At 34.0% G+C, this 24,388-nt stretch overlaps 1 protein-coding gene across 6 annotated transcripts in view; it reads left to right on the top strand.

The window, feature by feature from the left end:
* LRCH2 (leucine rich repeats and calponin homology domain containing 2) overlaps positions 1–24,388 on the top strand; it is a gene marked incomplete at both ends in the record, with an annotated part of 91,338 nt that overhangs the window by 51,246 nt on the left and 15,704 nt on the right. For 2 of the 6 annotated variants that reach the window (XM_082864837.1, XM_082864838.1), the window contains 6 exons: positions 1,287–1,394; positions 5,170–5,247; positions 7,073–7,138; positions 14,876–14,924; positions 15,003–15,119; positions 23,967–24,011. In XM_082864837.1, the coding sequence (XP_082720963.1) occupies positions 1,287–1,394; positions 5,170–5,247; positions 7,073–7,138; positions 14,876–14,924; positions 15,003–15,119; positions 23,967–24,011 (463 nt within the window). The remainder of the gene's footprint in view (positions 1–1,286; positions 1,395–5,169; positions 5,248–7,072; positions 7,139–14,875; positions 14,925–15,002; positions 15,120–23,966; positions 24,012–24,388) is intronic. The other 4 variants (XM_082864840.1, XM_082864839.1, XM_082864842.1 and 1 more) reach the window with 2 other exon arrangements.

Here is a 24,388-nt window from a genome sequence, read left to right as displayed (position 1 = left end):
TTTCAAATGTCTGGAACTCAGGTGTTCTGACTCTTGGTCTAATACACTTTCTGTTTCATCAGACTGGTTATGGTAATTTTAAGGGTATTTACTTCTCTATTTTATTAAAATAATTGTACTTTGGATCTTTTCTGTATCATTTATCTTATGAAATGATGGAATATGACCTACCACATTTTTCAGTCACTCCTTCAAGTTACTTTTTAGCTGCAGGAAGGAAGGAGCATTTGTTGAATACCTACCATATACCAGGATCTGTGCTATGTGCTTTGCCATGTTTCTTAATCTTCACTAAATCCTGTGGGGTCGATATTGTCCACATTTTTACAGATGAGGAAGGTGAAGCTCGGAGACTGAAGTTTCTTGTCTAGAACTACTTAGCTAGTGTCCACTAGAACCTCGGGTGTGAACCTAGCTCTCTCTCTCTGATCCCCAAGTTTTTCTCTTTTCTCTGCATTGTGCTTCCCCCAAATGACCTCATTGGTAACTTTTTAACAGTCATTAATTAATCATCTCTGGTACCCCATAGGGAGATACAGTGCTTTGTCTTGTACTCTATATTTCATTCATCTCTTACTTTCTCACCTTATCTCATGAGGACAGTTGCCTATACTTGAGTCTCCAGTGGCATGCAAGATATGGTAAAGATACAGAGTCTTAGGCTTGGTACCATTTTTTAAATGAAATACCTTTGGGGTAAAATTACTAGACTTTGGAGGACAATTTTAAAATTTCTTTGTTCTGTTTGAATGATAAAACTATATATTTTAATGAGTGTTTTTTGGCAAATTGCCAGTCTGTCAATCTATTTTGCATTTCTACTACTTAAACATCTTACATAGAGATTTTGAAAATCAAAATGAATAAACTGATAAGAGTAGAGTGGCTTGATAAAATGAGAGATTTTCATAACATTTTCTATCTCTAAAGATAGGCCAAATAGAGCTCTGTGGTCCTTATTACACTCAAGATGGAGAATATGCATTGTTAAATTACTATGGCCATTACACATTTCAGAAATTACAAAATGGTGGTGCAGTTTACCTTTTAGCCATTAATTATATTAATATAACCAGTATGCCACGTTGCCTATTGAGAGGATAGATATGTTTTTATATTCCTTAAATATTCTTTATTTCTTATTTTAACATTTTAAATACAAGGACGTTATAGGGCTTTAGCTTTCACATGCTATTAAAAATAAAAAATGGTTTCTACATTTGGAAGCTGGCATAAAATATCATCTGCCTTACTTTTTGGATAACCATGTTTGTGTCACCTTTCAGACTTGGGAAAGAGCAATTACTTGCCGAGGAAGAAGATGATGGTTTGAAAGAAGTAACGGATTTGAGGAAAATAGCTGCTCAGTTATTGCAGCAAGAGCAGAAGAACAGGTATCTTTTTCAATAATGATATTTAAGTGGGCAACTTTTATAATCATTAAATCTGAGTATTTAAAGATTATCAAATAAACAGTAAATAATAGGACCATCTTAAGATATATTTCAAGGGACTAACTACTAAAAGACAATAGGAAATTCTTAGGAGAGAAATAGAAAGTTACATATACAATTAACAGAATACTTTATACTCATCTAGTCATTATATTTAATTATTGCTTTGATATCTCTTTTTTATTCCTGGTGCTAAATAATAATAATTGTTGATATTCACCTTAGCTCACAGTAGCATTAAATATGTTATGAGTATTTTTTTCCAAGTACGTGTCACAAGTATATAGTGTGCTTTTTATCAGATTTTGAGTTACTTGGGATATGTGTAAACTCCTTAAAATTGAACTGAATTATATAATCGTTGATTAAATCAGTGTGACGATTTGAGAGTCACAGGTTCACTTTAGTCTGTTTCTTGGTCAAGGAGCATTTCTCCCTCTGGCTGGGCTTTCTCCAAATGCGTGTTATTGGCAATGAGGAGGACATTGTGTTAATGAGTGTAAAATCAGTGCAGGTCCATTTTTAATACAGAAAAAGTTCTATGTGCTGCTGAGGGTCAGCTTTATTGCCATCTTCATGTACTGAGAGTACTGAATTTATAGTTTTGAAATAATAAAGCAGATCTGAGATTTTTTTGTTTTGAGAAAATTAAAAGAATAATTTTGGTGCACTTAACATGGATAACTACTAAGCATTTTACTTATTCAAAGCAATAAATGTTTATGGATCACATGACCATGTTTTGGGAAGCTTAAAAAAGTATACTGGCATTTCAAAGATGCTTTGAAAAATAATTACTATTAAAACTTATTCAATGACAGATGTGTGGTTTTAGGGGCCACTATTTTTAAAAAATAATCACTCAGTATCTTTTTTTTGCACTGCTACTGCATTTATAGAATTGAAAGCCATACTAGAAAATATCACTCATCTTTATCCCTTCTATATCTATATCTAATGTATCCTCACTCTCAATTAACATTTTTCTTCTGCCATAACTTTCTGTCACCCTTTTCTGTGAATCTTATCTTCTAATCTTTTCCTATGATTCATTTTTAACTGGGCTTTTTAAAAATTGGCTACTTATGAGGTTGTGTGTGTTTTCCCCCTTCAGTATAATTAAAGTATTGATCTCCCCATTGGTTTAAGAGGTTTGATGAAGCAAGCCACCACCTGCTCTGTGTAGCTTAAAAAATAGTTGAGTTTCTACCTCCTCTACCTGGCAGGTGAAAAAATTGCATTTATCATTATGGACAGAGAATACTGATTTTATAAGAACCCACAACAATATCCATTTCTCTCATTGTGTTAAGAATAGCATTTGAGTGCATAATTTTAGATTTTAACATTGCCACATATAACATTTCTATATTTTAAATTTTCTCCTATTGTTGTATTAGTTTTTCATCTATCCCTCTGACAAATTATTCTTTCTAGCCTAGATACAACATCAAATGATGTTTCATAGGTCTTGTTTTTGTGATAGTTTTGTAATCAGAACAAAACAGCGCCTAGCACTGTACATAGTAGGTACTCAGTAATACTGTTACTGGTTAAATAATTGCTTGAAAATGAGATCAACAAATTTAAAGCTAATAGGAACCATTAATTTAGTTAATTTGTTCTCTCTACATAATTTCTGTTATTTTTTGAGATTTATACAAAATGAATTCCTCTCTCTCTGAACTGTTTCTCTACTTCATCCTCCTTTTCAGATGTTAGTGCATACAAATATAAGAGCTTTTTGGATTAAATATTAATATGCAGTGACATTAATGTTATAACTATGTCTAATTTTTGAAGGCATTAAAATTTTATAATATCTGTTCATAAAGTAAGGAGTACATTTTACTTTTAAAATTTGTAATCTGTAGACAATTTAAATTAGATCCCAGAATTTTTTTATGCTGAATCTAGTGTTTTCTCCATTAAATGATCTCATCCTTCCTTCTAAAATATGTTGCTATTGCTTATATGTCTTAGATGTAGATAATTAAAATTTTTTGTTTACTGTTACAATACTAAAATTTGAGTGAGTCCAAAAAGTCAAAAGTAATCTTGTATAAGAATATATGCCTTAGAGGATGTGAGTTTGTACACCTTCTCTGGTTGTAGTTTTTCCCTTTCACACTGTATTGTTTTAGATTCCAACTTTATTAATGAAGAATCTGAAATGCTATTTAAAATTGCAAGTCAACCAGGAGTTGTAAAATTTCTTTTTAAGTTTTAACATAATCATTGTAATGTTTTTGTTTGTTCATTGTTAGTCTTGATTTAAAATAGTTTATCTGGGGTAAGATTATCTTTGTATATCAGGAAGTACCACTTAAGACTCCTACTTTGACTGTATGCTTACTATTTAACTGCTCTTTAGCAAGCTACTAGTCAAAGGTAAATGCAGTGTTAACTCTCAGCTAAAAGAAGCCATGCGTGTACTCCAAAATTAGAGGCAATTTAAAAATTGCTTATGTTGAGTTTAGTGATGATTTTCTTAGAGCAGCTTTGCCACTTGTTTAGTTTGCACTGTTTTTTAAAATATCTGTGATTCTTAAAGAAGGTTTATACTAGTACTCGGTGGATGAAACTGTCCTAGGAAAGTAACAAGAAGATATCACACAGAATTAATAATCAAAAAGGGTGGGGAAAAGGATCACCAAATAAACCATCAAGTAGATAACTCATAAATGTTCAAAGTCTGAAGCCTAGTTATTTAGAAGACTGCCCCTTCTTTGTCTGAGATGCATAGATTAAACTACTTTGTATTGACAGTTTATTGTTAAATTTTTAAAAGCTAATCTTTATCCCCTTTGTCAAACTATTGGATTATTTCTACTGGTATTTGAGTGTATTGAAGTCCCCCTGAATCAATGACTTTGTCTATATTAAAATAGCTGTTCCACAAATCATAATTTTATCTCCACAAATCATAATTTTATCTTCACTATAATTTGGGAAGCTAAATAAAAAACTATTGTCTTAAAAAATCATTATTTTAAAATAATGTTGCTCTGTAAATTACTTAGCCAATTCTTCAAATTTCCACCAACTCTACTTATGTATGTTAGCATTAGAGAAGTGGCTACTGCTCTTCTTATACTGATTTTCTTATTACATGGCTGATTAAGTAGATGTTTAACTGGCTTCTTAAAATTTGTTTGATTATCATCCTAAAGAAAGGATTATAATACATGCAAGCAATGAATAGCTTCAGTTGACTGGTTCCCATTGCATGTTCATTCCTTCTAACTTATTCTATAGTATTTTCTATTACGTCTTTACTTTTAATAATTATTTTATTTGCTTTTAGGTGTGTCCTGAGAATTTTTACTTACTGTACAAACGTGCTTCTGAGTGCTATGTGATATAGCTAAATTTAAAAAAGTAATTATGAAAAGCTATATTGAAGTATAATTAATTAAGGATCATGGAAAGCAAAATCAGATTTTGAGCAGTTTATTATTTTGGTTTAGAATTATAGAAATTATGTACATTACCTTTTCATGTGATTTTTTTTTCTGATCACGTGAACTCTAATTTGAGGAGCATCATGTTAATCTCTAGCTTGTTATAACTAATCAGGTAGTTCTCTCAACCCTTAAAATCTATCCATTCTTTCTTTTCTGCTTGCTTTACTAATGACTTCCCTATCCTCTCCCAAAACATCTTACTTCTTCCATCTTTTGGTTTGGTTGATGTACGTGAAATGTGAATACAGACGGAGACCTTTATGTTATAGAGCATCATTCAGTGAAAAACTCTTCCAGAGGACCAGAGCAGCAGGACGTGCATCAAGGTATCTAGAGTTTGTGGACGCCTTAAGTATTAAGGGGCCAGGTTGATGCAGCTGAATTATATAGAATTATGTAGTCTTTTACTTAAAACTCAGTACTGGTACCTGGATTGGGGAAGTGTCTTAATAATCTAGAAGAGGTATTTAGATAAAACAGACACTTATTTTAACTTTGAGTATCACAGAGTAAAATATTAAATATCAATTATACACAAAATTTTTCATAGGAGAATTTTCAAGTACATAAAATATATTTTATAGGTAAGTAGATCTCAACTTATTTTCTTTCTGCTCCAATATGACTTATACACATAAATAATCACAACACTAGTGAGTATGGTATGGGGAGAATTCAGAATTTACTGCAGTGAAGGGCACTGTAGTTTGACCTCTCCTTCCCAGGGAATAATTCTGACATTGCCCCCCCGGATATTTCACACTGCTATATCTCCTTTTTAAATTAAGATTTTTTTCTCTTTCAGTTTTATTGAGATACAGTTGACATACAGCATTGTATAAGTCCAAGGTGTTTGGTATGATGATTTGACTTACATACATCATGAAGTGATTATCACAAGCAGTTTAGTGAACATCCATCATCTCATATAGATACAGAACTAAAGAAATAGAAAAAAATTTTTTCCTTGTGAAGAGAACTCTTAGGATTTACTTCCTTTTTTAAAAATCACTCTTTAATGATGTAATTTTTCCTCATAGTCTTAGATAATTTATTATCTAAATTCTTCTGTATTTGGGGATTCAGTACAATTTTAGTGCCTGCCCACACAAAGGTGTCAGTAATCTCGAAATTGTTTGGTGCAAAGCTACACTGCTTTGCTTGTGATAGTTGACCTTTGCCCCTCACTGGGACTTCTTCCTGGTGAGGCTCTACTAGATATAAGCTAGTGAGGAAACTGGGGTAATGGAAATTGATTTCTTTATGTTAACCATCTTTCTGGAATTACCCACTTATATTTATTTCATTATGTGTTTTAATAGTTAATATGTAGCTTTAATTTGGAATTTCTTTTCTCCTGTGTATTCTTTTGATAGTTGACATCTGATGATATTATTTTGAATAAAAGGCAGATATTCTACTCCTTATAAAACTAAACTTAAAATTGAAAATTAAGATAACATTTATATCTGTAGTAAATGGATAAATATTAAGAACTCTTAAATATGTTACTTATATTAAAGAAAGATAGTTAATAATTCATTACTTTTGACTTTGAGATTAACACTTAGAATTACATAAAATTATGGACAAATAGTTCTCTCATACAGTGGTTTATCATTCTTTATTTTTCTTTTTTTTTTTTGGTTTTCTTCGAATACTGTTTCATTTGGTTATTAAAAGTTTAATAAACTTGTGGAGTTTTTCTTAAAGAATTGAACTTTAGCACTGGCTTTGCATTTTGAATTAAGTTTTATGGGCATTAGGCAAAATGATATTACATCAGCATGATCCTGTCATTTGCTATCCTGGGAAAACTAAATCAGTTGTGATGGTACCTAAACAATCTGCATCTCTTTATCTTCTGTCTCAGCCAAAAGTTAGATATGCACAGGGAAATAGCATGGCTTGAAGATATCCAAGGCTTGAGAAAGGGTTTATAAGAGAAGATGCATGGAAGAGTTGGTGAACTTCATTCCTTCATAATAGCCAGTGCGCTTATGAGCATCTGATCTAAATAACATTTAAATATTGTTTTCTAGCAAAGATCTTCATGGACCAGATGCAGTTATTTATGGACATCTTTTATATCATGTATATACACTATTCTCTTTAATATACTATGGAATTAATGTGTTGATTTACTTCTAGGATTCTTAATCATTCAACTTCTGTCACAAGAAACAAGCCAAAACAAACTGTGGAATGTGAAAAGAGGTATAAAAATATCTTAGTACTTTAGTTAATATTTTATAATGAAAGTTGATCCTTTAACAGTAATGTTCCTATATGTGGGCTTTAATTGAATAATTGATATCAATTTAATATAACTAGATAATTTAGAGAAGAAATGTGCTTTTTTTTTAAAGAAATGTGTTATACAGCACAGGTTTAATTGACTTTTGATTTAAACAAATCCAAAAATGCTGATTTGATCTTTTTGTACTCATACCTGCATTTTGTCTTGATGACAGATTCATTTATCCATTTAGCAAACATATATCGTATTACTGTTACTGTCAAGAATAATGTGTTTCTTCATCATTGATTGCGTTTATTCTCTATGTATTGTTCACTTTTTTCTTTTTTTTAATTAATTTTTATTGGAGTATAGTTGCTTTACACTGTTGTTTTAGCCTCCAAGGCACAACAAAATGAATCAGCCATACACATACAGATATCCCCTCCCTTTTGGACTTCCCTTCCATTTAGGTTACCTCAGTGCATTAGGTAGAGTTCCCTGTGCTATACAGTATGTTCCCATCAGTTGTCTATTTTATACATAGTATCAATAATGTATATTTGTCAATCCCAGTCTCCCAATTCCTCCCACCCCACCCCTTTCCCCCTGGGTATCCATACATTTGTTCTCTACGTCTGTGTCTCTATTTCTGCTTTGCAAATAAGATCATCTATACCATATTTCTAGACTCCACATATATGCGTTGCTATACTGTCTTTGCTTTTCTCTTTCTAGCTTCACTCTGTATGACACTCTCTAGGTCCATCCATGTCTCTACAAATGACCCAATTTTATTCCTTTTTATGGCTGAGTAATATTCCATTGTGTATATGTACGACATCATTATTCGTTCATCTGTCGATGGGCATTTAAGTTGCATCCATGACGTGGCTATTGTAAATAGTGTTTCAATGAACATTGGGGTGCATGTGTCTTTTTGAATTATGGTTTTCTCTGGGTATGCCCAGGAGTGGGATTGCTGGATCATATGGTAGTTCTGTTTTTAGTCTTTTAAAGAACATCCATACTGTTCACCATAGTGGCTGGCTGTAACAATTCACATTCCCACCAACAGTGCAAGAGGATTCCCTTTTTTCCACACCCTCTCCAGCATTTACTGTAGATTTTTTGATCATGGCCATTCTGACTGGTATGAGGTGATACCTCATTGTAGTTTTGATTTGCATTTCTCTAATGATTAGTGATGTTGAGCATCCTTTCATGTGTTGGTTGACAATCTGTATATCTTCCTTGGAGAAATGTCTATTTAGGTCTTCTGCCCATTTTGGGATTGGGTTGTTTGTTTTTTTGATATTGAGCTGCATGAGCTGCTTGTATATTTTGGAGATTAATCCTTTGTCAGTTGCTTCATTTGCTAATATTTTCTCCCATTCTGAGGGTTGTCTTTTCGTCTTGTTTATGGTTTCCTTTGCTGTGCAAAAGATTTTAAGTTTCATTAGGTCCCATTTGTTTATTTTTGTTCTTATTTCCATTTGTCTAGGAGGTGGGTCAAAAAGGATCTTGCTGTGCTGTGATTTATGTCATAGAGTGTTCTGCCTAGGTTTTCCTCTAAGAGTTTTATAGTGTCTGGCCTTACATTTAGGACTTTAATCCATTTTGAATTTATTTTTGTGTATGGTGTTAGAGAGTGTTCTAAATTCATTCTTTTACATGTACCTGTCCAGTTTTCCCAGCACCACTTATTGAAGAGACTGTCTTTTCTCCATTGTATATTCTTGCCTCCTTTATCAAAAATAAGGTGACCTTATGTGCATGGGTTTATCTGTGGGCTTTCTATCCTGTTCCATTGATCTGTATTTCCATTTTTGTGCCAGTACCATACTATCTTAATTACTGTAGCTTTGTAGGATAGTCTGAAGTCCAGGAGCCTGATTCCTGCAGCTCCATTTTTCTTTCTCCATATTGCTTTGGCTGTTCGGGGTCTTTTGTGGCTCCAATACAAATTGTAAAATTTTTTGTTCCAGTCCTGTGAAAAATGCCATTGGTAATTTGATACGGATTACATTGAATCTGTAGATTGATTTGGGCAGTATAGTCATTTTCACAATGTTGATTCTTCCAATCCAAGAACATGGTATATCTCTCCACCTGTTTGTGTCATCTTTGATTTCTTTCAGTCTTATAGTTTTCTGCATATACATCTTTTGTCTCCTTATGTAGGTTTATTCCTAGGTATTTTATTCTTTTTGTTGCAGTGGTAAATGGGATTGTTTCCTTAATTTCTCTTTCTGTCCTTTGTTGTTAGTGTATAGGAATGCAAGAGATTTCTGTTTATTAATTTTGTATCCTGCAACTTTACCAAATTCATTGATTAACTCTAGTTTTCTTGTGGCATCTTTAGGATTTTCTATGTATGGTATTATGTCATCTGCAGTGACAGTTTTACTTCTTCTTTTCCAATTTGGATTCCTTTTATTTCTTTTTCTCTGATTGCCGTGGCTAGGACTTCCAAAACTATGTTGAATAATAGTGGGAAGAGTTGATATCCTTGCCTTGTTCCTGATCTTAGAGGAAATGCTTTCAGTTTTTCACCATTGAGAATAATGTTTGCTGTGGGTTTGTCATATATGGCCTTTATTATGTTGAGGTAGGTTCCCTCTATGCCCACTTTCTGGAGAGTTTTTATCTTAAATGGGTGTTGAATTTTGTCAAAAGCTTTTTCTGCATCTATTGAGATGATCATATGGTTTTATTCTTTAATTTTTTAATATGGTGTATCACATTGATTGATTTTCATATATTGAAGAATCCTTCCATCCCTGGAATAAATCCCACTTGATCATGGTGTATGATCCTTTTAATGTGTTGTTGGATTCTGTTTGCAGGTGTTTTGTGGAGGATTTTTGCGCCTGTGTTCATCAGTGATATTGGCCTGTAGTTTTCTTTTTTGTGTGATATATTTGTCTGGTTTTGGTATCAGGGTGATGGTAGCCTTGTAGAATGAGTTTGGGAGTGTTCCACCCTCTGCAGTTTTTTGGAAGAGTTTGAGAAGGATAGGTGTTCACTGTTCTCTAGATGTTTGATAGAATTCACCTGTGAAACCATGGTCCTGGACTTTTGTTTGTTGGAAGATTTTTAACCACAGTTTCAATTTCATTACTTGTGATTGGTCTGTTCATATTTTCTATTTTCTATTTCTTCTTGGTTCAGTCTTGGAAGGTTGTACTTTTCTAAGAATTTTTCCATTTCCTTCAGGTTGTCCATTTTGTTGGCATATAGTTGCTTGTAGTACTCTCTTACGATCATTTGTATTTCTGTGGTGTCAGTTGTAACTTCTCCGTTTTCATTTCCACTTTTACTGATTTGAGTCCTCTCCCTTTTTTTCTTAATGAATCTGGCTAAAGATTTATCAATTTTGTTTAAAGAAGAACCATCTCAAAGAACCAGCTTTTAGTTTTATTGATCTTTGCTATTATTTTCTTCATTTCTGTTTCATTTTTTTCTCCTCTGATGTTTATGATTTCTCTCCTTCTACTAACTTTGGATTTTGTTTGTTCTTTCTATAGTTGCTTTTGGTGTAAGGTTAGGTTGTTTATTTGAGATTTTTCTCATTTCTTGAGGTAGGATTGTATTGCTCTAAACTACCCTCTTAGAACTGCTTTTGTTGTATCCCATCGGTTTTGGGTCATTTTTATTTCCTTTCAATCGGGTTTTATTAAATTCTTCTATATGAATATGTAGTCTAATCCACTTATATGAATTCCAGAGAACTAGAAGACATCAAAAGTTTCTATTTATTCTTTTTGGTGGTTTGAAAATTTGCATCAGACTCAACTCCTGAGTCATTCCTCTGGAAGTAAAAAAGTCCAAGGCTAGGGCGTAGGTACAGAAGAACACACAGAGAGAATTAACATTTGTTGAATGCTTGTTAATATGTATACCGTTTTTAGTGCTTTAGATGTATGATGTAATTAATCCTCATAATAACTCTATGAAAAAAAATGACTCTATGAGTTATTGTTGCTATTGTCATCCCCATTTTATAGGTGTGACTCCCATTTATTATCTTCTAATAGTTCTTTCTAACTTTTAGGATAAAGCTTAAAACGTTTGGCTTAACCCACAAGATTGAAGTGAATTTCTGCCTAGCTTGAGAGCCTCATCCAATGTACTGTTCCACTGGCACCTTTTCTGGCTAGGAATAGTAGTACTCCTTTCTTTATTACAAAATAGTTTCACATCTCTGTGTTCTATATCCTGGTATCTCTGCTGGGATTACCCTTTCTTCTTCCATTTTTCACTTAGGCCTTTAGAATTCAGTTCAGGCATAAGATAACTTTTCATACCCAAGTCTAGAAACATTCATCTCTGTCAAATTTCATTTAACTGGATTTAACCCACTCTCTCCCTTTTTGAATACTGATTCTTTATCTTACATATTTTGTTGTCCTTGAACTTTCTGTTATTACCTTCTTTCTCAGTTCCTTTCATTTCTGTCTTAAGCTTTCTCACCAGGTTTATAACATTCTCTTGAGAAAGCCCCAGCTACCCAAACTTCAAAACTGTGATATTCAATCCTGGCCTTTTTTTTTTTTTTTTACAGAATTATTACTTCCACTTTTCTCATTTTCAGAACAATCACCAATTTCTTCTTTAAAAAAAATGAAAAATCTTTTATTTTTTTCCTGATTATAAGAATAATGTAGCTTTATTGTTAAAAACAATAGGAAAATTTTATCACAAAGAAAAAATAAATATCATCTTTTATCCTACTCCCCAGAGATGAGAAGTCTTAATATTTTGGTATTTTTCCCCTTTAAACCAATTTTCTATATATGTGCATGAACATTTGCATGTACATGTGTGTATGTATGTACATACACGTACACACTGCAGAGTTGTATTACCTGTTACCTACTCAGCACCTCCACTTGGATGTATAATAGGCATATGAAACTTAACTTTCCAAAATAACTCTTAATCTTTCTCTTTGTACCTCTAAACTTGCTCTTCCTGCCTTTTTCCCCATTTCAGAAAATGTCAACTCCATCTTTCTAGTTGCTCAGCTCAAAAACCTCAGAGTCATCCTTAACTTGTAATTTTCTTTCACACCCCATAACTAATCCTTTAGCAAATCTTGTTGACTCTGCCTTCAAAATATGCCCAGAATCTAATCATGTCTTACCACCTCCATGCCTACCACCCTAGCCCTAGCAATCTCTTACTTCAGTTATAACAGCCTGGTAACAGGTCTCCTTTCTGCCCTTGCTTTCCTTTAGTCTGTTTTCAAAAAAATATATCAGATTGGTATTTTAAAAATGTAAATCAGATCATGTCATTCTTCAGAATTCTCTAATGACCTCCCATTTCATTCAGAGTAAAAACTAGAGTCCTTTAAGGACTTGTGAACCTCTACATCATTTGGCTCCCTACTGTATTCCTCTTCCTACGCTCTTCCTGCTGTTTAGCTCTTCTCTAGTTATACTGGCCTCCTTGCTGACTCCCAATACTCCAAGCATTTCCCACCCCTTCAAAGCTTTTGCCTCTGCCTGGAATGATTTCCTCGCAGATAACCATATGGCTTATTCCCCTGTCTTCACATTTCTGCTCAGATTTCACTTCATCAGCAAGGGATTACCTGAACAACTTATATAAAAGAGCATGTCTCCTCCACTCCTTTGTCCCTTTTCCCACACCCTGCTTTATTTTTCTCCACAGAACTTAATTCCGTCTGACATTGTAAATATATACTTTTTTACCATCTGACATTCTCAATATATACTTCTTTATTTGTTCATTTCTTGTCTTTACCACCCCAGCACCACCTGGGCGCACTACAATGTTGGTTTTATCAGTTATTAAGAGAAGACTATTTGAAATCTCCAACACTAATTGTGGATTTGTCTTTCTCTTTAAAGTTCTTTCATTTTTCCTTCATATATTCTGAAGCTGTTATTAGATGCATAAATGTTTAGGATTGTAATGTCCTTTTGGTGAATTTACACCTTTGTCATTATAAAATGACTTTTTAAATATTCTTGGTTATATTCTTTGCTCTGAAGTGTACTTTTTTGATATTATATAGTCACCTCAGCTTTCTTTTTTTTTTTTTTTTTTTTTTTTTTTGTGGTACGCGGGCCTCTCACTGCTGTGGCCTCTCCTGTTGTGGAGCACAGGCTCCGGACGCGCAGGCTCAGCAACCATGGCTCACGGGCCCAGCCGCTCCACGGCATGTGGGATCTTCCCAGACCGGGGCACGAACCCATGTCCCCTGCATCGGCAGGTGGACTCTCAACCACTGCGCCACCAGGGAAGCCCCTCAGCTTTCTTTTGATTAGTGTCAACATGATATATCTTTCTTCTTCCTTTTATTTTTAACCTATTTGTGTCTTTATGGAGAAAGTGGGTTTCTTGTTAGCATATGGTAGTATCTTCCTTTTCTATCAAATCTGACAATCTGACTTTTAATTGTGGTGTTAAGATTGTTAATATTTAATTGAAACTATTGGTATTCATGGATTTGAATCTGCTGTATTATTGTGTGTTTAATTTTTATCTTATCCATTCTTTGTAGCCATCTTTCCTCTTTTTCTCCTGTCTTTAGAATTGAATTTTAAAATTCCTATTTATCTCCTTTGTGGGCTTATTTAGCTACAACTTGTTGTTATGTTAGTGATTGTTTTAGGGTTTAAAGTATAATATTTAGCTTATCACAGTCTACCTTCAAGTGCTATTATGTCATTTTATATGTCCTATAAGAACCTTACAAGAGTATACTTCTGTTTCTTCCCTCCTGGCCTTTGTGGTATTGTTGCCATACATTTTACTTCTGTGTTACATATTACATTGTTATTATTCTGGCTCTAAATAGTCAATTGTTTCTTTAAAGAGATTTAAATAATCCGAATAATGTCTTTTATCTTTACCCCTTTAGTTACCATCTCCAGTGCCCTTTGTTCCTTTGTATAGCTCTGTATTTCCATGTATATCATTTTCCTTCTACCTGAAAGAGATATTTTAACATTACTTTTACTGCTGGTCTGATGTTGAATCCTTTCAGTTTCTGTAATGTTTAAAAAAGTCTTTGGGGTTCCCTGGTGATCCAGTGGTTAGGACTTGGCGCTTTCACTGCTGTGGCCCTGGGTTCAATCCCTGGTCAGAGAACTCAGATCCCACAAGCTGTGCAGCACAGCCAAAATTAAAAAGTCTTTATTTCACCTTCATATTTGAAAGATATCTTTGCTAGTATAAAATTCTAGGTTGATACTTTTGTTTTCTTTTGGTACCTTAAAGAGGTTTTTCTACTGTCTTCTGGATTGCGTTGTTTCCTGTGAGAACTCTGTTGTCAGTATTCGTTTCACTGGACCTATTGTGTCTTTTTTCTCTGGCTGCTTTTAACATTTTCTCTTTATCATTTGCTTTTAATTTGATTATGATGTATATTGTTATAGTTTTCCTCATATTTCTTTTGCTTGGAGTTCATTGAGCTTCTCAAGTTTGTGGGTTTATTGTTTTCATGAAATTTGAAAATTTGTGGTCTTTATTTATCTTTAAATATCTTTTCTGTCACCTGAGTTATTTTATTCTGGAACCCCAGTTATATGTATATTAGGCCACTTGAAGTTTCATACAGATCATCTAAAGAAAGTATTATTTTTTTTTAGTTTTTGGTAATTATTTTAATATAATAAATATCCTGTGTTTTGACTGTGTCTTAAGATATACATATTAAGGCATCTTTAATTTTTTAGTGTCTCAGCAGATGAAGTTAATTCACCATTATCACCCCTCACATGGCAGGTAAGAAGAAATTAAATTACTGTTATATCTAATATTTTGTTCTCATTTATTTAGTTAAAAGAAATTATTTTATTACAGTCCTTAGAAAGTCAAAAGGATCAAATAGATGAACAACAGTGGCCAGAATCTCAGCCTATAATCTGGCAGAGTGAAGAAAGGAGGCGGAGCAAACAGATTAGAAAAGAATATTTCAAGGTACTTTATTAAGTTTTAAAATTTACTCTGTAATTATTAGTTTTGACTTTATCCATTTTGTTTTACATTAATATGACAGAATATAACTCTCTAGTTAGGTATAGTAGATGTGTTATTTTATCTTGATTTCCTACATGTATGTGGTATACATATATGAGCCAGTTATTTCCATAAAATTTCAGTAATTCAAAATAATTAAGAGTAGATCAGTGTGAATTGTGATTTGCCAGATACTTTACAAGAAACATGAATGTTTGCTACACTGCTAGTTGTAGCAATATATAATAGTATTTTAAAAGAATTGCCTAAAAAAGGTCTTTCATTGGATCTGTTTCAGTAAAGAGTTGACACATTTTTACAATTAGCATTTAACTGTTTCTATGTAAATAAATGCTATTTACATGATTCTAAAAATGCCTGAAAGCATTTTCCCCCATTTTCTTTTCTTATTACCTTAATATATTTCTTAGGATGGCATTTTATCTTAGATAAATTAAAAGCTCAGACCATCTGAATTATCTCAAATTTCTAGTTAGAAGGGTTTTAATGAAATTTCATTGTGTACACTTTTGTAAATATTATAATATTGTCTAATTTGTGATTAAGGTCTGCTGTATTTGTAGTGGCCAGTCATTAGAACTGGAGTAATCTTCAATACTAGTTAGAATTTGTTATTGGAATTTCTGACTCAGTGCAACCAAGCTCCTGCTCTATGCATTGCAAATTTTATTGTTTTTGTGGACCTTTTCTATTTCCCAAAACCTAATTTTTATCTAATAATAAATACATATCTAAATACATAGTTCTAGGTTAAATTATAGGTAATTTGAAGTTTATATCACTAATAAATAGGATTATATTTCATGCTTTTCTCAGTTTGGTAAAAGTGGGTCTCTATGCACATTGATCAGTTTCCTTATTACAGGAGTGTAACATACATTTGGAAGTAGTATCATATGACCAAAGCAAAAATGTTATATGTCTTAGTCTGTGATAAGTTTACTCCTTCAACAAATAATTACTGAATCCTTTTAATGAGCCTTATGTTACCTGGTCAATATGAGAGATAATGAAGAAATAAAAGACATAGGGAAAAAAGGAAAGACATTCTTAGCAGAATCCTGGTCAGTACCCTTTACAAATCTTCAGTTATATTTGCATTCTGGCATTTATTAATTTGTAAGTCCCCTCTTTTAGTTTATGGCACTTGAACGAACTCACTAAAGAAAATTCGTTAACAGATAAAACTTGATGAATAACTGATGATGTGGTAGAAATTTTAGTATTTCTAACTAATAAAAGAGATTTGATATTTATTTGATCTATTAGTATAGTAAAAGCATACAAATTCTGACTGTTTTTCAAAATACTTGCATGGCACTTAGTAAGAAGTAAGTGCATTTATTGTCATTCCTATTTTATAGATGGGGAAATTAAGGCACAAAGAGGCTAAGTAAAATGCTCCAAGCCACTTAGCTAATAAGCAGCTGAGTCAAGACTTGAACCGAGAACCTATGCTATGCTGCCTGTTGATCTGCTGTGGATAGCCTAATATCAAATGAACACACTTTCAGATAAATACAGTTTTATTGTCTTTTAAATATTTTATTGTAACTCAAGTAAACTTCTCAGTAAAGTCTTAATAGAAGCCTCAGTGAACCTTTAAAAAATAGTTATTTGATTTAATAGTATCATTTGTTGATAAATATTTTATTTTTTATGGCTTAAGTATACCTTCCACAATATTGCTATTTTTTAAGTTGCTAAGAGATCAAAGGAGATAATATTTGAAGAGTCCATAATCATCATTCAACAAATGTTAATTTCTACTATAGTTAATAAAGTAGGTGCAAAGATAAGCTTCAGTAACTGGGAAATATTTTAAGGAGACATGTAGTTCTCCTCAATAGTCAGAAGATGTCAGTGTTAGGACACTGTAAAAAAATAAAGTCAACAGTTTTTTCCAAAGGTGTTAAAAAACAATTATAAAACTGAGATACTACTCTCTAAGTGAAGTCAAAATGTTTATTCAGATTTGCCAGTATTTTCATGATTAAAATATTATCTATGAAGTGTCTTTCTTTCAAAAAGAAAATTTCTCTTAATCACTTATCTCAAGAATAAAAAGACTTATTCATAAGATAATAGTATTGAACTTAATTTGGATTTATAGTTGAAGTATACTACTCTAGAGATATATATCAGATTATCACTAAGCTCACTCAGTGACGGCTCCTTTAGCTTTGCTTTGTTATGAAACATACAGACCTTTTGTGCAACTTTATCCTAACATATATAAATGACTGAACCACAGGATTTCTTTGTTTGTGTCCCATGGTAAATTATTCATGATGCTGTTATTTAGAAGATTTATTGAAAGTGTGTGTGTGTGTGTGTGTGTGTGAAATCTAGCTCTCCAGTTTCATAGTTGCTAGGACTGATTTTGGGAGGTATGTTTTTCAGGTAAGCCCCTGAAACTAAATTTTAAAAAGTTTCAACATAATTGGCCAGAGTATGTGAGTAAGAAGATAATTTAGGTCAGATTATATAAGTAAATCATTGTAGGAGAGTTATATTAACTCTTTTAGACTCCCAGCCGCTCTTGTGTAGATTACTATTCTAGTAAACAAAATTTAATGTCATTGTTGCTGAAGTAAAATCACTGCATTTCTCAGAGTGAAAGTATTCCAGAAAATACATTACTTTATTAAAAATTGTAAGGCCAGCAGGTCCGGGGAAGGGCCCAGGGAGCCAGACGGAATCCCCGCCAAAGTGGCTGATGCAACCGACACCTGACATTGCCACACCACTCGGCCCCGGTCTTCCCGCTCCCCGAGGGGCGGAACCAACGGCTCTGAGGCTGATGCAACCGATACCTGACATTGCCACAACACCCGAGAGATTACCACAAAAGGGCTGCTTCACACAGCAAGCACCTCCCCTGCGTCCGCCCCTATAAATTTTGTTCGTGCCCACACCTGGGCGCGACTTCTCTGGCCCCTTTCTCTCGGACCAGTGAACCTCGCCCGGGAGCGTTCCCAAATAAAGCTTGTTTAAGCTCTCCTCTGTTTTTGGTGCCGTTCCTTACAAAAATCTTTTACAGAAATTTATTAATATCATTTGAATAAGATATACAACAAAGTATGAAAATCTAACCTTTTTTCGACAATGTTCAGTGTAAATTAGTAGCTTTAATTTTTTGTAAGAATGACAACACAAATTTCTAAATGCATTTGATGATTCATTTCTAAATAAAGTTAAAAAAAATCAGAATAACTATACCAAATTAGTTTTAAGGCTTATTTGATTTATTTAAATGCCATATATATTTGTCATCAAATGTATCTCACTACTTTTGTGATAAAACATTATAATGACTCTTAAAATACATATCTGATTTCATATAGTACAATATTTTAACTTAATGGCTAACCCCAAGGAAAATATTTTTGTATATTTTCTCTGACCATGGTTAATTTTATACCGGAATAGGGAAGCCAACTGGGCTTCTGAAATAACCTGATTTGTTCTGAGTCAGAGTTTGTGCACAAGTACTGTTCCTTCTGTGAAATTAATATAAGCTTCAGAGATGAACTGATCTTTGTGTTTCTGAACAGGCCTTTATTGTAGTATTTGAATTTAGATATAATAAAACTTCAGTTATTCCAACTAATGTTAACTGACAGCTGAGTTGAATTAGTTAAGAAGTTGGACTTATAGAATATTTAAAAATCTATGTATATATTCTGATTTGGATTTTAGGACCTTTAAATATGTGCAGTAATGCAAAACTAAGTATCTTCCTAAGTTTTCATGTATAATGGACATTTTAAATTAGAATAGCAGTTGAGTAATAATAATACAAGTCTCATTATCTAAGTTCTCGACTGTATCATCCTCTGTTCCTTTCCTTTATCAATTATCCGTTCACTCGTCTATGTCCTTTCTCTTTACCTTCCATCTTATAAATGTGCTCAGACCTCTACCATTATCCCTGATTCCCCTTTCAGCTGTTGCCTTATCTCTTTGTTTTCTTCTAGGGCCAAACTTGCCATTTCTAGATCTGCAGTTTCTGATCACTCCTTAACCCACTGCAGTCTGTCTTTTACCTCCATTTCTCCATGGAACTAGCCCCTCACTAGAGCCTAACATGTACCTACTAATGGCAAAATCTAGTGTAGCATTTGACAGTGATGACCACATCTTTCTTCTCAAAACTCCTTGCTTGGTTTCTGCCTCATTTTCCTTCCTTGATTCTTCTTTTTTCTTTTTGATGCTCCTGGCTAACTTTTCTTCTGATTTTTCTTCTGCTTGTTTTTAGGGGTCTCATCTTTTGTTACTCTCTCTGAAGCTTTTATGATTCCAGATGTCTCGTATTCTCCTGGGTCTAAAGTTACATCTCATAACTTTTTTTTCCTGTTCTCTGTACCTGTGTTTCTAATTGTCTGAATGCCATGTATTTCAAATCAATATGTCTCCCCCTCCTGCCGCACCACCATGGAACTTGCTCCTCCTCTCTGTTCTTTATTTTAGTTAGTAGTAGTATTACCCACCCAGTTCTCTAAGCTCTATACCTCAGTCCTCCTTGATTTTGCTTTCTTTCTTTCTTCTTACCTTATTGGTCATCAGGATGCTAATTATGCATCTTTCTCCAATTCATTACCTCATCTCCATATCTACTGCCCTTGCTTTTGTTGGAACCCTCATTCTTTCTTGTCTGGGCATTTGTAATAACTTCTTAATGGTCCCCCTTTCTCTAGTTTCACAGTCCTTAGAGAAATCCCTGGCTTAAAATTCTTTATGGGCTCCCCATTATAACTTACATAAAATTTGGACTTTTAAAAAACTTCACGGCCATCCTTACCGACTTCTTTAAGTTTTATTACCTGCCACAATTCACTCGTTACTAGCTACTCTTTTTTACATAGGCTGAGCTTTTTTATTCCTTTGTGCTTTCCTTCTTCTGAGCATGCCCATTCTTTTATTCCTGAAAAATCCCTACTAATCATTTAAGATTTAGGGATGAGAGTATAGCATAGTAGTTAAGAGCTTTGACCTCAGAAATCAAACCACTTTGGTTCCAGTCCTTACTTAGATATCTACTAACTGAGTGACTTTGGCAAATTATCTAATCTTGCTGAGCTTATTATTATTTTTTTTTATCTTCAGATGACTCTAATAGTATCTTCCTTCATAGGATTATTATAACTACTGAATTATTTAATAATATAAAGTGCTTAGAACAGCACTTGCCACAGAGTATACACTAATAAATATTAGCTTATTATTCACTAAAATGTCATTCTTTTGTTTTTCTACCAGTCATCTTTTTTTTAAATAAATTTATTTATTTTATTTATTTATTTTTGGCTGTGTTGGGTCTTCGTTGCTATGCACGGGCTTTCTCTAGTTGTGGCGAGTGGGGGCTACTCACTGAGGTGGCTTCTCATTGCAGAACATGAGCTATTGGTGCCTGGGCTTCAGTAGTTGTGGCACATGGGCTCAGTAGTTGTGGCTCGTGGGCTCTAGAGTGTAGGCTCAGTGGTTGTGGCACACGGGCTTAGTTGCTCCGTGGCATGTGGGATCTTCCCGGACCAGGGCTCGAACCCGTGTCCCCTGCACTGGCAGGCGAATTCTTAACCACTGTACCACCAGGGAAGTCCCTACCAGTCATCTTTTTTCAGATGTTAATTCTCAATTAGGATATGAAAGGACTCAGCAAAGATCAGGGCTGCTGGGCAAAGAAGGTCATGGTCAGGAATGCAGACTGCGTCCTCCTTTTCAGTGGTACTTGCATAACTGCTCATGTTTGAGTTCCTTGTAAGAAAGGCAGTAGTTGAAAAGCACATAAGCATGGAAAGTCCAGTGAAATACTTGTAATACTCATAGTAACCTCTTTGAAGCTCTCCAGCAGTGCCTTTAGGGGTGAAATCCTGCATCAGTATCAAGCTTGGGCAGCTCCTCTGTTTTGACATCCATGAGTTCCTTCGCCTTCACTAGTATGCCTGATGCCATCTTGGGGTCCTGGTGTCCAACTGTCTAAATGTCACTTTTTTGTTGAAGTAGAACAAGAACAAGTGTCATCAGTGACATTGTGCCTAAGGATGGCAAATAGGTTTATTCACACATGTCAACTCTATTCAGTGGCTATCTGGAACATTGGATTGAAAGTATATTGAGGCTATGTCTGGAATCAGCTGTAAAGAGCACTTTGGTAGATTAGTGATAGTTGTCATAAGTCATAGGAGAGACAGTGGAGGAATTTAGGTCTTGTATTTGTCATCCCTAATGCTGCTCATCCTCCAGTTTGTGGTTGAGCTATCAGGTAGGTTATCTATTTTTCCAAGAGTTATGGAAGATAATGCTGCGTAAGTAAAGGGGGCTATTAACTAGAACCTTGAATGCCAGGCAGAGAAATTTGGACATAATCTGAAAGTTAGGTTTTTTCAACAGAAGAGTCATGAGTTGCACGTAGTATTTTGAAAAGGTCAATCTGCCACTGATTTGCAGGATAATTACTGGCGAGGAGGAATCAGAAGAACTTTAGTGGTTGTCATAACTGTATTTCCTTGATTCCTGCTCCTAAAAACAAGCACTGTTTTACATTCTAGAATTTGTGATATTAAGCATATTACCTCTGTGCCTTAGTATAAAATGGAGATAATACTGGGTTGGCCGAAAAGTGCCTTTGGTTTTTAATTTTAAAAAAAAGACACAGTTTTCATTTTCACCAAGAACTTTATTGAACAACATATTCACTCTTTTGTTCCACTACTTTTTCCAATTTTTCAGGCAACTTCATAATTCCATCGTCCCAAAACTTTTTGTCTTTTTGAGCAAAGAACTGTTCCAGGTGCCTTTTACAGTTTTCCAGGGATTTGAAATTTTTTTCGTTAAGAGAATTTTGTAAAGACCTAAATAAATGGAAACCCAAAGGTGCAATGTCTGAATATGGCAGATGAATCAGAACTTCCCAGCCAAGCTGTAACAGTTTTCGCCTGGTTATCAAAGAAACATGGGGTCTTGCGTTATCCTGATGGAAGATTATGCGTTTTCTGTTGACTAATTCTGGACGCTTTTCATTGAGTGCTGCTTTCAGTTGGTCTAAGTGGGAGCAGTACTTGTTGGAATTAATCGTTTGGTTTTCCGGAAGGAGCTCATAATAGAGGACTCCCTTCCAGTCCCACCATATACACAACATCACCTTCTTTGGTTGAAGACCAGCCTTTGGCATGGTTGGTGGTGTTTCATTTTGCTTGCCCCACGATCTCTTCCATTCCACATTATTATACAGTAACCACTTTTTATCTCCTGTCACAATTTGTTTTAAAAACAAAACGTTTTCGTTACGTTTAAGTAGAGAATCGCCTGCAGAAATACGGTCAAGAAGGTTTTTTTCACTTAACTTACGTGGAACCCAAACATCAAAGCGATTAACATAACCAAGTTGGTGCAAATGATTTTCAACACTTGATTTGGATATTTTGAGTATGTCAGCTATCTCCTGCGTGGTATAACGTTGAGTGTTCTCGGTTAATGTCTCAATTTGATCGCTATCAACTCCAATTGGCCTACCCGACTGTGGAGCATAGTCCAGCAAGAAATCTCCAGCACAAAACTTCGCAAACCACTTTTGACACGTTCGATCAGTCACAGCACCTTGTCCATACACTGCACAAACCTTTTTATGCATTTTGGTTGCGTTTTTACCTTTCTTGAAATAACAAAGCATAATATGCTGAAAATGTTGCTCTTTTGTTCCATCTTTTTTTTTTTTTTTTTTTTTTTTTTTTGCGGTATACGGGCCTCTCACTGTTGTAGCCTCTCCCGTTGCGGAGCACAGGATCCGGACGCACAGGCTCAGCGGCCATGGCTCACGGGCCCAGCCGCTCCGCGGCATGTGGGATCTTCTCGGACCAGGGCACGAACCCGTGTCCCCTGCATCGGCAGGTGGACTCCCAACCACTGTGCCACCAGGGAAGCCCTGTTCCATCTTTAATATTAAAATGGCTATACAAAAATTTACCAATTTTGATAAGTCTTTTTTAAAATGCAAGCTGATATGACAGCTGTCACATACAATCTAACAAAACTGTTTTGAATGAAGTTAAAGACAACTAAGTGCTGCTAGAGCCATCTTACAGAAAAAACTGAATGAACCTTTTGGCCAACCCAATACTATTTACCTCAGGGTTAAGAATATTAAATGGGTTCATACATGTAACACACTTCAATCAGTGCGCGGTGTATAGTAAGCACTGGTATAAGTGTTATTATCACTGTTACTGTTATTGTATAGTCAATATATACACTTAATATAGTATTTTTTTAACCTAACATCAGTAGGTTTCTTAAAAATGGATGACATTTTTACTGGTGAGATTACAGGCTAGGCGTGAGATAGTGGGGCCTAGAATAGAATAATATTTGAGAGAATTCAGAAGAAGTAAGTCTGAGAGAGATTACAGAAAGAATTGACTTCTTGATGTTTTGTAAATAGTGGATTAAGAAAAAGGAGGATTTAAGACAGCACTCAGATAGCAAACCTGAATGAATGGGAAATGGATTGGTTTAGGAAGGAAATGTTACTTGATGTATGTACTTAGAACAATGCCTTGCACATAGAAAGTACTGTTTTGTGTTAGCTATTAGTAAGTAGTAGGACTGTTTAAACTGGTTATGTAATTAAACAGTTTATTTATCTTTACATATAATTTACATTTTATATATAATTTAGATAATTTAATAAAAGTACCAAAATGTGAATAAACCTCATATATAATTTACTAGTTAGAGAATTTATTTGTTCAAGGAAAAATAAAATAATGTGATTTAAATATTTTTCAGTATAAATCATCAAGGAAGAGTTCAAGTGGCAATGAAAACGATGAGGTGAGAAAACAGGGTAATATTAGCAATTGTTTAAAATATTTACTTTCACATGTAGTTGGCTCAATCAGAGTAAAATATAATTCATCTTTCAGTTTGTTATTGATTTAATGCACAAGTTTTTTCCAATAATAAAAACTGAGCATTGTTAGACAATTATTAATTTAATCCTGTAATTTCCATCTGTCCTTTGTAGTTCAGCTTTAGAATTTTATTAACATTCATCTTGAAACTAATTAATTTAAAATTTTTACATTTTCCTATATTTTATCTTCTTAAATCAACCTGGTGGTCAATTGAGATTTTTCCTTTGGAATTTGTTAATCTCTTTTCACAGCTCTGTATACTATTTCAACACTTAAAATCAGATTTCAACCATT

This window comes from Leucopleurus acutus, assembly GCF_964270905.1.
Source record: "Leucopleurus acutus genome assembly, chromosome: X".
Taxonomy (NCBI): domain Eukaryota; kingdom Metazoa; phylum Chordata; class Mammalia; order Artiodactyla; family Delphinidae; genus Leucopleurus; species Leucopleurus acutus.
Note: the sequence above shows the minus strand (reverse complement) of the source record. Positions and strands in the feature narration are given on the sequence as shown.